This window comes from Osmerus eperlanus, chromosome 21 (assembly GCF_963692335.1).
Source record: "Osmerus eperlanus chromosome 21, fOsmEpe2.1, whole genome shotgun sequence".
NCBI classification, from domain to species: domain Eukaryota; kingdom Metazoa; phylum Chordata; class Actinopteri; order Osmeriformes; family Osmeridae; genus Osmerus; species Osmerus eperlanus.
The window spans coordinates 4,865,621-4,883,114 of NC_085038.1; the positions used below are offsets into that span (position 1 = coordinate 4,865,621).

Here is a 17,494-nt window from a genome sequence, read left to right on the forward strand (position 1 = left end):
GATATGCCATACTGTTTCACATGTCTTTTATGCCAGCCCAGGCTTATGTTAACCCAAAGAAAGCACAGTTTACTGCTTTTTTGGCATTCAGAAAAGGGGAGTTTGTCAAAACGAGGAGGTGACCTCACACTAGATACCACCCTGTGGTCTGCTTGTGTCTTCTGTGCCCACATTTCTCAGCCGTTATGCAAATTTGACAACCTACACTCTCTCCTCTTTGCAAATGGATAAAAAAGCACTCCTCTGCACAAAGCTTTATTTACTCTTCTTGTTATCTGTTTATGATCACCAACACATAACCAACCACAATCAATACTTATTGTATATTGTAATACAATCCCTATCGGTTGAATCCACGTCCAGATGAGGACAAAACATGAAAAATGTAATGGGAATACATTTAGAGACATATTCAGATAATAGGAACAGCAGAACATAAGCCAAACTACAAGAGGGAAGAGAGAAGATGGAGACAAGCACAAACAGAAGATGGTGAAAGTGAGAGAGAGAGAGAGCGAGAGAGAGATAGACAGAGAGAGATAGAGAGAGAGAGAGAGAGAGAGAGAGAGAGAGAGAGAGAGAGAGAGAGAGAGAGAGAGAGAGAGAGAGAGAGAGAGAGAGAGAGAGAGAGAGAGAGAGAGAGAAGGGGGAGGGGTTGAATGCCATACTCGTTTCTGTATGTACAGCAAGAAGAGACCCTATAGACGTCCCCCTCCTATCCCCCCTCCCTACTACACCATGTCTGATCCTACACATCATTAAAGATGAATGAGAAGCCTAATAGGAGCGGGTCACAGCTGAGCCGCAGCTTCAGCATGGGCTAAACATTCATCTGATGCAGAGATGGTGGAAAGGCAATTAAGGTGTGTGTCTGCAGGTGTGCATGTGTGTGTGTGTGTCTGTAATTGTCCTAACAGCCAGATAGGCTCTGATGTGTGCTTGGTATGGATTTCCATATGGACCAGTTGCAGATATTCTAAGTCATTTATGTATTGCTGATTGTGCTGGGTATTGATATACTGTAAACAACCCTTGCTCACACATACTGAGACACACCACACATTATACATGTACATTTACATTTAGTCATTTAGCAGACGCTCTTATCCAGAGCGACTTACAGTAAGTACAGGGACATTCTCCCCAAGGCAAGTAGGGTGAAGTGCCTTGCCCAAGAACACGACGTCATTTGGTATGGCCGGGAATCGAACTGGCAACCTTCAGATTACTAGCCCGCTTCCCTAACCGCTCAGCCACCTGATGTAGAAACACACCCACATAATACAGTATACACATGCACCATATACATACAGGGACACACACAAACCATGTAGGCCTGTTTACATTCAGACATATATTTACATGGGCAGATATGTAGCATTGAGTAGACACGTTCTCACACATTCACTATCTCACCCTATGTAAGGAAACTGTGCCAGTCCCAATATTGTTGAGATTCCCACAGACTTCACCAATTACTATAATTACAGCTAATGATTGTTTTTGTGGAGGCTGAATGAGAGACAGAGTGGGTGGGGAGCCTTCACGGTACCAAGAGTATTCTATTTAGCTCATGAGCCTTCTCAAGGTAGTGAATGACTGGTGTATTTCATAGTCACTGTTGTCATTTTGTTTTGCTCAAAACAGCAATCTGTGGTTATATGAATGGGTTAAGAAATGCAGGCGCCTTCTGAGCGCTTACCAAACAGTACCAGCGACCGAGGCATCCATCAACGCTTACTAATAGATCTTTTGTCGTTTTCTATTTTCCTAAAAGGTTTCCTTTGCTCAGTAGAAGACAACACTCAGAAGCCAAAGGGTACTACCAGGATCTCCTACCGTCACCACCACCACAAATCAAGTCGTCTGGGCCACTTTCCCCAATCTTATGCTTCCCCTGTTAGTAGCCTACTCAACTGAGAATGCTCCTGCAACGTTCCGACAATGTTCAGTGCACCGCAGAAACATTGATGGACGTTTTTACGCGTTTGTCAATAGACGTTCATGCAGCCCTGGCGGGAGTTTCGACATATAATGAGAATAGTCATGAGAGAGTGGGGGACAAGAGAGCAACGCAGTGCAGATGCTGTCTGGTGACGAACGACTTTAATAAAGCCCAGCCGGCCCAGCCCAACCCAGCACCACACACCAGCACTTTGCAGTTGATGTCTAGATCAATGGGAAACCGAACCATGTTTGGCAATATTCTCTCATCAATAGTTAGCGCTCAACAGTACCCATGCCATGTTGTTTCCTTCTAAACCGAATCTTTTCTCATCTAAATTTCTGCCCCACTAAGGACAACCTTTGATTAATAATCCGTAAAAAAACGGGCCTGTAAAACAGAAGTAGGGTGTAGCAAGCTCATAAACTTAACGACCTATAGGGTCCAATGGTCCTATTCTGTCGAGGGAGTGTAGACTAGAGCATGTCTGCTTACTGAAGCAAAGTCGACGGCACGGTAACACGGGTGTTTCTGATGACTGATAAATATCATATACCATATAGCCTGTCTCTCGGGGGACAGCTCCATCCCAAAACTGTGGAACCGCCCCTGCTATTATAGCCTATTAACTTTTTAGTACCTTGCCATTCCTGTTTGGAATGGGCGTGGGCCAGTTTAATTATTCTAAAATGCTTACTTTCTTTCTCCATCTAACTTTAGCACTTGAGCACCAGTTCCCTTCCTAAGTGCTGGGTCCATCACCATGCTTTCCAGAAAGCAGTTCACTGCAGAAAGAGCCTAGGGAAACACTTGTATTGTGCAGCTAAGCTAACACTTATTGCCGTTAACGATTAATAATGAAGTGGTTCAAGTCCTCAGATAGGCTACTCAGGGTCTATAGGAGAACATAATGGTTTCATAATGGTTTCTCTGATGAAGTTGGGACATGCATGCATCAGAGAAACCATTACACTGGCATGATATTTTACCCCCTGAGCTGAAAGAATCTTTTCTTTTCTTTTTTTCCTCTCTTTTACATTTATGTCTATTTATATTCACCAAACGCATTTCACGTGCAGAAGACCCCACACATGTAGAAGAGAAGTGTCAAAAGGCTGCCAAACATGGTGTGATGCTCACACCGTACCATCATATTTGTCACTCTGATGTTTGGGTAGCTGAGCTGTTAGCACAGTTAGCCATGACATAGCTCATAGTTGCTGATCTACAAGTTACAGGGAAAAGCACAAAATCTGCCATGGTCAGAGTCCTTCACATATGACATGGTGTCTCAGAACAAAGGAGTAATTTGACTTGGTCTGGAAGGGAGGAACATAGCTTCCGTTAGGAAGTTCGTGCAGCACCAAGAGGAAGGAAAGGGTTAACGGTTACCCTGGTGTAGGAGGTTGGGATCTGAATGACCTGACCTTGGCAATGGGAACAACAAAACACCTCTCCTTTCTCTCATTTACTCACGCTCTGTTCTCTGTTCTGTCTCTTGTCTTTCTCATTCTGATCACTTGCAACCTGTACCTGGTGCTTGTCAAAATTCTCCAAACCAGGTTTTCAGCATCCCATCTAACTGGTCAAGCAGTACAGTAGTAAGCATTTCTACAGTGCTTCCACTCTGCCTCCGGATCCCGTGTTGGCGTACCTTCACAGCTGACCCTTGACCCTCTGTCACATGGCTGTGAACAATGGGAGGTCTCTTTCAGATTCCAGGGGCCTAATCGGGTTATGCAATCCTCCAGTCCTCCAACAGACGAATTGGCAGCCGACACCCATTCAAAGAAAAACTCGTACTCACCCGCCGACATAACCACTGACACGCACATGTTACAACCCACACTGAGGCCTCAGTATAACTTAAAGTTGGTCCCACTCTCCAAGTCACTGAGATAACACAAGTATATGGTTTTGTTCAGTGGTGTCAAGGGTTCAGGCGTTACACATTTTTGAAATACTAGGTTGAGAGTTGAGTGCTAAAATCCAGGCTTTTAATTACTGTAGACAGCAGGAGACATATGGTTGTCAGTTTTTTCTCTCAAGTAACTAATTTCACTAATTTGTCTGGATACTTTGACTAAATAATCTTTCTTTCACTCTCTTTCTGTCTCTGTCTCACTCTTTTATCTATCCAGTGCAAATTGCTAATTATCTGTAGGGAGTAGCCAGTTGTCAAGGTTATGGGATTCTGCAACACCTTCAGTTCTTTGGCAGAAGTTCACACAAACTGTCCGACACACACAGAAGAATCCTTTGGTACTATCACTGGGTTATCTACATTGGTTAAATGTAACGAGAACTACTGACCAGAAAGCCGTACTTACTTTTCTAAAGTTCTTGTTTCTTGTGCAGAAATATTCAAAAGTATATCATGTCCAAGCACATATCTCTATCAAAGTGACAGATATATTGTAACCATGTCAGTTATACTGACTGTCCCATTTTGGGAGGTGTCCTCCTGCCTAGTGTTGCTGTATATTGCCTTTTATGATTTCCAATGCTTCAAATTTGAACTAGATTACTTTGGTTCAAGTAGATGGCATTTGGAGCCTAGCCTCTGAATCAAAATCAGAAACGGTTTTAATCGCCATGAAAGTTTGCACAGACACGGAATTTACTTTGGCAGGAAGGTGCATACATTCAACATAAACAATTCAAACTACACTATACAAGGTGCAAAGTCTAATTAACTAATACTAACTAATACTAAAGGGACAGGTATGTATAATAAAATAAATGTAAAGTATAAAATAGCTATAATCTACAATATAAAAAAATATAAAAAATACAAATAGGCCTGCAGCCTTTCTGAACGTTTTCCGCTTCACCGTAGGTCATTCATAAACCTACATCAAAGGATCAGTAGAATGTGTTATAATGTACCAGGGTTAACTAAGGGTGGTCATAAAATGGTGATGACTTTGGAACATTGAAGCAGTCACATGTGGGATAACTGTCGGAACAGTCCGATCCTCTGAGAGACCGAAGGGTTAAACATTAAACTGAATGGAAGTGGAAGATGTGGTGAAATTCAAGGTGTAAGACTTTGGACTTTTGGACTTTTGGAGTCTATTAAAGTGTAAATGTCATTTCAAAGGGATCTACACAAACACACAGAAACACACACACGCACACAGTGACTGTCTTGGACTGTGACCATAAAGTAATACAGGCTAACAGTTTATCTTGCTGTTGTACTGTGCCATCTGCTGGCAAAGGAGGGTACCTCACTGCCATGCACCTGCTGCCTCGATGCAGAATCACCTGCTGTTGATTGATTACACTGTCAAATGGTAACAACACTTTTGCATCAACCTCTAGACTCAAAGAATACTCTCTCTTAATTAATATTGATCATGCAGTTGATTAAATATATATAAACATGACTTGTTGCATTGTGTACAGTCATCCAAACTCCAAACAATCAAAAGTACATTTCAACAACATTTTTAACGTTTTTAATTTTAATTTTGGGCAACGTGTCCTTAAGATAAGATAATATAACACTTTATCCCAGGCAGGTACATGTGGGAGTTACAGCAGCTGAAAGAATGATAGGAATATGAATGAAAGTAAGGAATAAAAAATGAATGAGAGTGCTGGGACGTCCTTTCTTGGACACCGGAAAAAATGCAGGAGGTCTCCCACAGTTTGCGCACTTTCATCAGCCTCAGGGAGAGGTTGAAGATGCTTCAGTTTAAATATGTCTATGTCTTCAGTGACTTTGTTCTTATTGACGTAATATCCGTTGCTGGAAGATCCACTGTATCTCACACTTAAAGAGGTAAATGCAAAACCAACAAATTCGGTGGTGTTTAAATTTCCATAATAAGTATTCAATGCCTTTTAAAATTCAAAACATGATGTCACTGATTTGCTTCCATACACCTGGTAGCAGAATGCGAACTACCACTACACGCACCTGCACACCTGCACGCTAGGGGGCGGTACAGTTGGAAAAAGGAACATAGCTGTTCCTTTTTGGTGCAGCAACTTGGTGCGCAGGATGATGGGCATGAACATTCTTAGATAGAGCGCTTGCGCAATTTCCCTGAGACCAACCATATGTGCTTGAACCGAGTAATATCGGCGAGCAACGAGGCTGCACATTGTGGATAAATAAACGGGATAATGGGGAAGAAACAGAAAAAGTCAGGGGAAGACAGGTAAATATTAAGTAATTAGTCTCAATTGCATATAAGGTGTGAATAGAGATTGTGTGTGACAAGTGACAAGTGTAGAGGCATGACTAGAGAACTTGCTAGCAGACGTTATGGTTTCATGTGGCGGCAGATTGCTTTGGCTAGGCCTTCTTTTCAATGGTAACGTGACAAGTCTTGACAATTGTAAGCCATTGGCTAGTAAGCATTTCGACTAAAAACATTGCCACAATACCCACACAGAAGTGACCTGCAAGTGCGGCGCTGATTTACTCTCGCAAGCTTGTTTTCATAGCTTGTCACTTAGACAGCTACTAAACCTACAGCAAGCTAAGTCCCGGCTTGCTAACATGGGCTAGCGTGTAACGTATTCTCCAGATAACCTAGGGGACATGGGAAGGAACATCAGTCATCTAGCTAGCTACCATTGCATTATTGTTGCCATACGTGATTGTCAATGACTTTATCAACGGAACAACTCGCTTGTACATAGATGTTAGCTAGCTAAATAGCCAAATGTGCGAAAGACTGACTGCACGAGTCAGGACAGGAGCAGTCGCAGCAGCTTGGCTGCCCGCTTGGCCTGCAACATCATCTTTTTCATTGTGCTGTCACAGAGAGGGCTGGTGAGCATTGTCTAGTCACCTAACAGCCACCATGGAGAAATGACCAGGCTTTGTCTAAAAGAGAGTCAGCATGGTCACAAACTTTTGTTACTAGATATTACATTTTAATTCTGATTCCGATCACCAATACTGACTACATATTAGAGTATTTGTCACTGTGGCAATTTACCCATGAACATAAGAACATTATTGTCACAATAGGGACAGAATTATGTTTAGTTGTTTCATGAAAATAAAGAGGTGACCTCTTCATATGTATTAGGTAGCGAGTTTGCTTGATAGCAGGCCCATGATTCTCTGGAACAACTTATTTGTCTCTCCCTCAGTTGAAGTAATGAACGCTTGAAACCTCTTAATGCCTACTACCTTGCAAACAGCAAAAAACATGAACAGTGCACAACAATGCATTTCCACTGGCACGGTTCTCCTTTTGACTAATTAAATCTCAGTGCTGAGACTAGAGATGTTGGAAGCAAATGAGAAGAGGAAGTCATGTCACACTATTGAGATGCACCCTGACATATCAGATGTGGACCCACCCTGGGAGATGGCACCTGCAGGTGTCTGTCTGTCTATAAGCTTCAACACATGATAAGTGGACTCACACCCTGGGGTTGCTACCAGGGCATTTGTTGGTGGTAGTGCACTGCTGGCGGCTAGCTAAGTCAATCTCTCTCTCGCTTGCCATCAGCCTACCATGTTAAGAGGGACATGGTGCACAGCAACTTAAGACTACAGTTTCTCCTGAAAATGTAGGCTCACCTTTTTTTGCAATGGGTGCCAGTTGAGAGGGATCTCTGGGACATCCAAAATGTAGGTTCTCTCATGGGCTTTTTTTTAGTACTGTTCTATTTGGTTTAACACAACCCCCTGGCTGTTGCACATACCCCTAAGCTATTAGCTTGAATACGTTTCTACCTCCAGCATAACCGTCTTTATTATTCAGACGGATGTATCCGGTCTTTAATCCCACAGGCACTGGATGTCTCACCTAGCTTGGTCATCTAGTAGGCTTTGTGCTGAGCACAGCTCTCTCTCTCTGTGTGTGTGTGTGTGTGTGTGTGTGTGCGTGTGCGTGTGTGTGTGTGGCCCCTTGTTCCTAACACAGAGGTGCTTCCCAATGCTGCTGATGCAACAGGCATGCAAGGAAAAGCCTCACCCACTCCCTATAAAGGGCTGAGGCAATGAACACAGGCTCTTTCCTCAAGACTCATAGCTTCATGTGCAGCCTCAGGTAAACGTCTTGTGGTTTTGGTTTGTTCCCGTAGGCCTATGTGGAGGTATTCAGGAGGGAGCTGTTAGTGCTGGGTGTGTTGGAAACAAGTGTTGTCGTCAATAACCTCTTGTCAAGGACTGCAATTTCACATGAGCGTCGTCCTCCTAGCTTTCTTATTGACTTCATGTAGGGACTGCCAGGAGGGAGGTGGTTGGGGGTGGAGTGGCACCTGTGAGTCAGGGTCAGGCCGGCTCTGTTCCAGAAGCAGCTGTGTGCTTCACAGTCTGTGTCTGGCCTCAGGTGTCTGGGTTGATGTGGTACATTCAAACGCTTGCAAAAGCGTCCGCTTGCTCTGTGACTGGCTGCACGAATGACTGTCTGTTGCAGGCTGCATGAATGACTGTCTGTTTCACACTGCCTTGTCTTAAGGCGGGTAGGGAGGGGGTGGTTGGGCTTGTTTGTGTGATATTGTGCCAGTTGTATCTTCTTTCTAGTTTGCCGTTCAAGGCCTCTCAAAGATAATAGAAATGTTACACTCGCATACATTCAGTAATATGGACGTTTTAAGCATGTGTGTTCAATGTCCCCTGTGTTCCAGTGCCAAAGATGACGGCATCGACATTGACGCCTTAGCCGCCGAGATCGAGGGCGCCGGAGCAGCCAAAGAACAGGCCAAAGGAAAGAAGAAGAAGAGAGCAGGAAAAAAAGATGACTTTGAGTAAGCTCACCGGACCGCCTCCATCTGCTCAGTCTTGAAGGGGCCTGGTTTCAGCTACTCAGCGATGACACACGTCTTGTTTTTCTCCGCAGTGAGGACGACATCTTGAAAGAGTTGGAGGAACTTTCGATAGAAACCGGAGGGGCAAAAGCAAAGGTAAACCTGCCCACTCACCACATGGAGTAGGCCTATATCTTCACTAAGCCGTTCCCTCAGTGTAGGGCTTAGTACAGGACATGTATGTATTGTTAGAGAGTTAGGCTTACGTCGTGTCTCTTTGGCTCCGCAGAAAGCCGACGCCACAGAAGAAGAAGCAGCGGCCGCGGAGCCGGCGGTGCCCACCAAAGCAGAGAAGAAGAAGACCCGGAAGGGGAAGCACGCCAGCCTCGAGGATGAGGACGACGACGACAACCAAGAGGTATCGGGTCCGGGCGACCCGGAGAAAAACGGAGGCGGGCAGAGAGACAGAAAGCCTGCGCCGGTGCCTGCCGCTCCTGCTGGCTCTGACTCTGAGGACAAGGGCTCTAGGACACGCAACAAGCCCAAGGCCGGCAAGAAGGGGGGCCGCAAGGCCGCCTCGGACGAGGAAGAAGACGACGATGAGGATGGTGGTGCGAGGAAAGGGGGAGGTGGTGGTGGTGGAGGCGGAGTCGGAGAAGGAGAAGAGGATTCCGACGACGACGACACATCCCAGTCCTCCAAGAAAGCCCAGAAGAAGAAAAAGGGAAAGGCTAAGGCTGACAGTGAGGACGAGGAGGAGGAGGAAGGACCCTCCAAGATGAAGACGGCCGCCCAGAAGAAAGCCGAGAAGAAGGAGCGGGACAGGAAGAAGAAGGAGGAGGAGAGGGCCAAACTGAAGAAGCTGAAGGAGAAAGAGAAGGAGGAGACCAAGGAGGACGGGACGGAAGGCCCCCCGCAGAAGGAGGCGGTGGCGAAGACCGAACCGGCCCCGGCAGCAGCCGAGGCCGCCCCGCCCGAGGACCAGGAGGAGGGGGCGGACCTCCAAGGAGAAGGTGAGCTCCCCTCTCTCTCTCTCTCTCTCTCTCTCTCTCTCTCTCTCTCTCTCTCTCTCTCTCTCTCTCTCTCTCTCTCTCTCTCTCTCTCTCTCTCTCCTCCCTGCTCTGCCATGGCTCTTTCTGTCTTTTATAAATACTCTGTTTGATTCACCGCTTAAGTGAAATGTATTAGAGTATTATTATATAAACGTATTATTATCATTTTGTCAATATCAACTCAATATTGAATGTGTGACATTCATGTCAACAAGTCACGTTTGACGTCTGTGTCTCTTCAGAGGAGGCCGAGGGAGACAAGAAAAAGAAAGACAAGAAGAAGAAGAAGGGCGAGAAGGAGGAGAAGAAGAAGGGCCCCAGCAAGGCCACGGTGAAGGCCATGCAGGAGGCCCTGGCCCGCATGAAGGAGGAGGAGGAGCGGGCCAAGAAGGAGGAGGAGGAGACCCTCCGACGCTTGGAGGAGCAGGAAGCGCAGAGACTGGAGCAGGTGGGTCCTACCGCACACACACACACACACACACACACACACACACACAGCTGAGAGACGCTGAAAGTCGGTCCGAAATAGAATCCAGAAGTGTTTCCGACCTCTCACCTCCGTGCTCCCCCTGCTCCCTCATAGGAACGCCTGGAGCAGGAGAGGAAGGAGAAGAAGAAACTGAAGGAGAAGGAGAGGAAGGAGAGGCTGAAGAAGGAGGGCAAGCTCCTCACCAAGGCCCAGAAGGACGCCAGGGCCAGGGCCGAGGCCACGCTCAAACTGCTGCAGGCACAGGGTGAGTTTGGACGACGACCTGCTGACCCCAGCTACATGGTCTGAAACAGGAAGACTTGGGTATGTAGAGGAATAGGAAACGCTCCGTTGGGCCTGGCTTTGAATAGTCCGGTAATGGCAGACCTCCGTGCAGAATACTCTGTCCTCTTGTCTCCGGGGTAGCTGTGCCCTTCACCCTACCTCAGCCTAACCACCTGTTGTGCCCTGCAGGTGTGGAGGTGCCGTCCAAAGAGTCAGCGGCAGAGAGGAAGAAGAAGCCCGTGTACGGAGACAAGAGGAAAAAGAAGCCCACCGCCCAGACCCCCGAAGGTAACCGCCCAGGCCGCTCAACATGAAAACCAACAACATACACACACACCTTCTGTGTGTCTGCCTCATTGCCTATTCCTTCTCCCACCCCCCCCCCCCACCCCCCAGAAACCTCAGAGGTAACAACACCCACGCCCGAGACAGCCCCACCCATTGCCATGGAGACCGAGCCGGCAACAGTGGCGACGACATCCAAAGCAGAAGCAGGTAAGCGAGCAAGGTTGACTGAGTCGTGCCATACTCGCAAGGATCGCAGCTGATCAGCAGCTGATCAGCAGCTCTCCTTTACCATGTTGTGTTTCCAATAAGCTCCCAGTCCACGGAGATCTTTGCTGCAAACCTTTTTCTTCTCCTCACTCTACACCTGTGGTCCCTACTTCCCTCTCTCTCTCTTCCCTGTCAGTGAAAGAACCAAAGCCTGAAGCTGCTGTTGATGACTGGGAGGCCATAGCCAGCGACGAAGAGAAAGGTACCATTAGAGATGGTAGAGATGGACAGTGTAGACCATGTACACTGCATGTCTTTACAATCTTTGATATGTTAAAGGGGTGTTCTTGGCCGTTCTTAGTTGCTGTGGCAACTTTTGCAAAAAAAACTATCTCTCACTTCCTCCTTCTCTCTCTTTCCCTCCATCCGTCTGTCCCAAAGAGCTGAAGAAGGTGCACATAGAGGTGAAGGAGACCCCGGCACAGCCCAAACCTGCCCCCCAGCCGGGGGCGGGGGGGAACGGGAGCGAGGAGGAGGACGATGAGGACGACGACGAGGAGGAAGAGGAGGACTACGACGAGGAGGAGAGCGAGGAGGAAGAGGAGAAGAAGAAGGAGGGCGAGCCAGCCGTGGCACAGCCCCCGGCGGCCAAGAGGAAGGGGGGCAGGGAGAGCTCCGACTCGAGCAGCGGGAGCGACTCGGACGACGGCCGCACCAAAGATGAGAGGCTGTATGACAAGGCCAAGAGGCGGATAGAGGTACACACACACACACACTGACAGACAGACACCTGGTCAGCCACTGGTTTGACGCTATGGTCTGCCCACAGAAACGGCGGCAGGAGAACATGAGGAACATTAACCTGGACAAGCTGCGCTCGCCCGTGGTGTGTGTGCTGGGTCACGTCGACACGGGGAAGACCAAGATCCTAGACAAGGTGTGTGCGACGCTGCCATGGATGTATGTGTGTTTTTACACAGGGGTGCACGATCACATTTCTGCTGATTTCAATGTTATATTGACATTTTAGCAATTTAGCGGATGCTGTCATCCAAAGATAAACCCCCCAAAAATGAATGAAGCACTTTTGACCTGAGGCTGGACTGCCACATCCATGTGTTCTAAAAAGTTGTGTCTGTCCCCAGCTGCGCCACACGAACGTCCAGGATGGGGAGGCGGGGGGCATCACCCAGCAGATAGGGGCCACCAACGTCCCCCTGGAAACCATCATAGAGCAGACCAAGATGGTGAAGAACGTGAGTACACCCCCCCCCCCCCCCCCAAAACCTCCTCCTCCTCCCTCAGTCTCAGCCCCCCACACAGAGGGGACAGCAGGGAAGGCTCCCTGCTCCACCCATGGGCCTTCTAAAATACAGCTGTTATCAGCTGGGGATGTTGTTTTGGAGTTCTTCTGTGGTCCTTCTATGAACCGGCAACCCTTTGTGAGTATTTCTGTTGTGACAGCACTGTGGTAATGAGTCGACTGTTTTTCCTCCACAGCTGGACAAAGACACCATCAAAATACCGGGAATGCTTATCATTGACACACCCGGCCACGAGTCTTTCAGGTGTGTGCAGCTTGTTTTTGTAGTGTGTGTGTTTGGTGTGTGTGCTTTTGTGAGTCTGTGGGAATTTGGGAATTTGCATTTGCCTATCAATCACAGCCCATGCCTGGGTGCTGTATCTAAAAGTGTGTGTGTGTGTGTGCGTGCGCTCCAGTAACCTGAGGAACCGGGGCAGCTCTCTGTGCGACATCGCCATCCTGGTGGTGGACATCATGCATGGCCTGGAGCCCCAGACCTTAGAGTCCATCAACCTGCTCAAGGAGAAGAAATGTCCCTTCATCGTTGCACTCAACAAGGTGAGGTCTCACACACACACACACATTACATTTAGTCATTTAGCAGACGCTCTTATCCAGAGCGACTTACAGTAAGTACAGGGACATTCCCCCCGAGGCAAGTAGGGTGAAGTGCCTTGCCCAAGGACACAACGTCATTTGACACGGCCGGGAATCGAACTGGCAACCTTCAGATTACTAGCCTGATTCCTTAACCGCTCAGCCACCTGACTCCCACACACACACACACTGAAGGAGGAAGGGAGGGAAGAATAGAGATGGATGGAGAAATAGATGAGTGGATGGAAAATTTGTCGGGGAGATAGATGGGGGATGGTTGGATGGACAAATAGCGGGAATGAAGAGAGAGATGGAAGATGGAAAGAAGTATGAAATAAACCAGATAGACCTTTTGTATTTGTTCATCCTTGTTCTGTTCCTCTCTCTCTCCTCTCTCTCTCCTCTCTCTCTTCTCTCTCTCTCTCTCTCTCTCTCTCTCTCTCTCTCTCTCTCTCTCTCTCTCTCTCTCTCTCTCTCTCTCTCTCTCTCTTCCCCCCCCCCCCCCCCCCCAGATCGACCGTCTATATGACTGGAAGAAGAGCCCGGACACAGACGTGGTGACCGCTCTGAAGAAGCAGAAGAAGAACACCAAGGATGAGTTTGACGAGAGGGCCAAGGCCGTCATTGTAGAGTTTGCGCAGCAGGTCAGTCATTCGGCCAATCACCATGCTGCAGTCTCCACCTATCAGAGTCTCCAGCCACATTCCCACTCACAGTCTTACTATATATTCTATTATTTGTAAAAAATAAAAAACACAGTCTGTTTTCAACTCTGTGTCTGTCTGTGTGTGTGTTTCTCTGTTTGTGTGTGTGTTTCCACCAGGGTCTCAACGCTGCTCTCTTCCACGAGAACAAGGACCCACGAACCTTCGTCTCTCTGGTACCCACCTCAGCCGTGTCCGGGGACGGCATGGGCAACCTGATTGGCCTGCTGGTGGAGCTGACCCAGACCATGCTGGCCCGCCGCCTGGCACACTGCGATGAGCTCCGCGCCCAGGTCATGGAGGTGAGCTCATCCCTCCACACACCCCTCTTCACCACACCCACGTGTTTGTGCCTGCATCCTTCCAATTAGTCTGGTGACATGGCATCCCTAACCCTGTGCGTGTGTCCAGGTCAAAGCCCTGCCAGGGATGGGGACCACCATCGACGTGATTCTTATCAACGGGCACCTAAGAGAAGGGGACACAATCATCGTCCCAGGGGTGGAGGGGCCCATCGTCACCCAGATCAGGGGTCTGCTGCTGCCCCCGCCCCTCAAGGAGCTCAGGGTCAAGGTCCGTATGAGCGCTCTCTTCGTCTGCCTGTCCTCACTTGACAAGAGTGCTTGTTGGGAACAGATCTGCATCCTGTCTGGACAGATGAATGACGCCAGTGTTTTCATTCAGCCAAGGTGCTGCTCCCTATCCTGGCTTATCCCGGTTCGGTTCCCTTCATGTTTTTATTTTGTGTATGTAGAATCAGTATGAGAAGCACAAGGAGGTGAACACCGCGCAGGGGGTGAAGATTCTTGGCAAGGACCTGGAAAAGACCCTTGCAGGGCTCCCCCTGCTGGTGGCTCACAAGGACGACGAGGTGCCCGTGCTCAGGGTAAGAGCACACACACCCTGAACCCCCCCCCCCCCCCCCTTTGCTCTCTGCCTCATTCTCTCCTGCTAGCTGGGTCGCTTGCTTTCTAATTTCCTCTCGTTCAAAATGACAACAAAATCCCGGTTTCTGTGCAGGATGAGCCTGAATGTACACGCACACAGTATTGATACGCCCCGTGTCCGCTATGTGTACAGGACGAGTTGGTGCGCGAGCTGAAACAGACGCTCAACTCCATAAAGCTGGAGGAGAAGGGGGTGTACGTCCAGGCCTCCACGCTGGGCTCCCTGGAGGCCCTGCTGGAGTTCCTACGCACCTCCAAAGTGCCTGTGAGTGGACACACACACACCGTTTTTTCCGACCCGTTTCAGAACCTGTTTATTAACGCTAGTTTCCGATCCTCGGCCCCCGCAGTACGCTGGCATCAACATCGGCCCCGTCCATAAGAAAGATGTGATGAAGGCCTCCGCTATGCTGGAGCACGACCCACAGTAGGATACTCTCCCTCCTTTCTCTCCTGGGACTACATGACATCTGTGTGTTCTCGTACGGCGCCATGCTGCTGTGTCTGTGACCGTGCGCCCCTGACCTGCCCCTCAGGTACGCCACCATCCTGGCCTTCGACGTCAAGGTGGAGAGGGACTCCCAGGAGATGGCCGACGGCCTGGGCGTGCGCATCTTCAGCGCCGAGATCATCTACCACTTGTTCGATGCCTTCACCAAGTACCGGGAGGACTACAAGAAGCAGAAGCAGGACGAGTTCAAGTATGTCGTGTGTCTGTGTCTCGATACTCATGTGAAGGCATGCGTCAGCCTTTAGATTGTCGGGTGGCCGAGCTCTGCATGTGGTAACGGTGTGTTCCATCTTCCTCCCTCCAGACACATAGCTGTGTTCCCCTGTAAGCTCCGCATCCTGCCCCAGTTCATCTTCAACTCCAGGGACCCCATCGTCATTGGAGTCACTGTGGAGGCGGGCGTCCTCCGACAGGGCACCCCTCTCTGTGTACCCTCCAAAGGAGTAAGTGGGAGAGGAGGAGGAGAGTCTATCAATAGCTGTGTCCTCATACCCGCACTAGTCCCCGGAAAGATTTTCAGTATGTCCCAATGTATTCTAGAGGCGAGGCGTCACTCATCAAGCCACTCATCCTATGCGTCTCCCTTTCAGTTTGTGGACATTGGCATCATCACCAGTATTGAGATGAACCACAAGACGGTGGATTCTGCCAAGAAAGGCCAAGAGATCTGTGTGAAGATCGAGCCCATCCCCGGAGAGTCTCCCAAGATGTACGGACGCCACTTCGAGGCCACCGACTTCATCGTCAGCAAGGTACGCCCTCCCGGCACTGGCTGAGGGGCAGGATCCCAGCTAGGCATGTCTTTTGGCACCTTTGACCCCTTTGAAATGGTGGGTTGTCCTCCCCAGATCACGCGAGCGTCCATCGATGCGCTGAAGAACTGGTTCAGAGACGAGATGACCAAGACGGACTGGCAGCTCATCATGGAGCTGAAGAAGACCTTCGAGATCATCTGAGGAGAACCAAAAACACCCCCCTTTCCATCTTTTAAGCCAGCCACGTGGTGTAAACATCAATATAAACACACACACACACACTCATCCACACACACGGGATCATGTGACATCTGATCAAGAAAAGGCATAGATCCCACTGAATCCATACACTCGGTTTAAGGGGAGAGATATGCGGGATTGCACCTACCCTTGCCTCTCCCTCACCCCTCCCCTGTCTGCCAGGAGGGAGAGGGGAGTGTAGTGTTTAGTGGTGACAAATAAGAAGGTGTGTTTTTCTGTGAGAAACTGAACAATTTCCACTGTTGTTAACAGTGACTGTCTAGACAGCATTGACACACACTATTCCAACGTGCCTGTTCTTCCAAATCATCTCTTTTTTTTTCTTTTTTTTTTTTTGCATTATTCTTCTCTCTCGCTCTACACCTTCTGGCTTCTGCTTGAGACTTCGCCCCTCCCATTTGCACAAACACGCAACCCCCCCCCCCTTCCAAGAAAGGATCGGAACTTGAGAGAGAGATGGAAATGGGAGAAGGGGCCACAGCTAGCTACTGTACCAGAGTTTGGCAAACTCTGTTTAAGATTTAGATTTGATTTTTTTTAATATGGCAGCCCTTTTGGCACCATACGTTCCAAGAGACCATAACCTTTCTGTTAAGAGTTAGTTAGAATGTCAGTATAGTCAGTGGAAGGCTTTGCACCAACGAAGAATCTAGATTGCCGAAGTTGAGCTCTGAGAAGGTGCAGACGAATCGGCCACAGGTGCGGAGGAATCGGGCTAAGAGGAAGGAAGACCTGCTTTACAGAAGTTTTCTAACGTCCGAATAATATTGCATTGTCAGTGTTTTACCTTTTCTTGAATGCAGTTCTTTTTATGGTCATTTTAAAAGTTTCACTCATATCGGCACGATCGGCCCCACCCTGTTAGTTGGTTCTACAGGTGCCTACGGACATTGTGTTCTCCTCACCGTGAATGAACTAGGTGACCCCAAGCATCCCTCCTGACTTGTTTGAAATGTACAAGAGAAATACAACAATCAACCCCAATAAAGAAATTGCATATTTATAGAAATGGAAAATACACAATCTGATTTATTTTTGAATGATAATGTATATGATTTTGATTATTATTTTGTGGGTCTTTGGATTTTCCACGTTTATGCTCTGTCATATCGAGCAATTCAGCAGGGGGCGGTATAATGCAGGGTTTGAAGGATCCTAAATTAATCACTTGTGTTTGTTAAAACCAATTCTTTCCACATTATTTTAAAGACAACCTTTGGAATTTGTAGACTTAATAGGCTAGTTTTCCATGTAATTGAACAGCCTTCGCTGTTTTAAGATATAGTTCGCACTGCAACTGTATAACACGTGGTAAATATGAAACGTGTTAAAGATGAACATAGATGCAGGTGCCAGATATCTAAAAGTACAAAATGTGTGTTGACACGCCAGCAAGCCATTAATTCAAGGATGCAGAATAATATGGTAAAATGTTTAACTGTCA

General features: G+C 48.0%; 1 protein-coding gene across 2 annotated transcripts; it reads left to right on the forward strand.

The window, feature by feature from the left end:
* The first annotated feature begins 5,961 nt into the window (after positions 1-5,961).
* On the forward strand, positions 5,962-17,078 carry eif5b (eukaryotic translation initiation factor 5B). 2 transcript variants are annotated; one of them, XM_062446541.1, is made up of 24 exons: positions 5,962-6,117; positions 8,552-8,671; positions 8,764-8,833; positions 8,970-9,684; positions 9,966-10,171; positions 10,307-10,457; positions 10,667-10,765; positions 10,874-10,972; positions 11,169-11,234; positions 11,414-11,730; positions 11,802-11,913; positions 12,173-12,228; positions 12,473-12,540; positions 12,692-12,833; positions 13,385-13,516; positions 13,696-13,878; positions 13,988-14,149; positions 14,331-14,462; positions 14,657-14,788; positions 14,874-14,950; positions 15,060-15,224; positions 15,339-15,477; positions 15,625-15,786; positions 15,883-17,078. In XM_062446541.1, the coding sequence occupies exons 1-24, from the start codon at positions 6,083-6,085 to the stop codon at positions 15,988-15,990; spliced, it is 3,648 nt and encodes a 1,215-aa protein (XP_062302525.1). In that variant the 5' UTR covers positions 5,962-6,082; the 3' UTR covers positions 15,991-17,078. The 2 variants fall into 2 exon arrangements, with proteins under 2 accessions (XP_062302525.1, XP_062302524.1); XM_062446540.1 differs by having other exon boundaries at positions 11,802-11,909; positions 12,118-12,228.
* Positions 17,079-17,494: the final 416 nt, after the last annotated feature.

What these genes read in the sequence shown, in the direction of transcription:
- eif5b (XM_062446540.1), top strand. Translation starts at nt 6,083, where the DNA reads ATGGGGAAGAAACAGAAAAAGTCAGGGGAAGACAG. An exon ending in AAAAAGTCAGGGGAAGACAG is followed by an intron (nt 6,118 to 8,551) that starts GTAAATATTAAG and finishes CCTGTGTTCCAG; the next exon opens with TGCCAAAGATGACGGCATCG. An exon ending in AGACCAAGATGGTGAAGAAC is followed by an intron (nt 12,229 to 12,472) that starts GTGAGTACACCC and finishes TTTCCTCCACAG; the next exon opens with CTGGACAAAGACACCATCAA.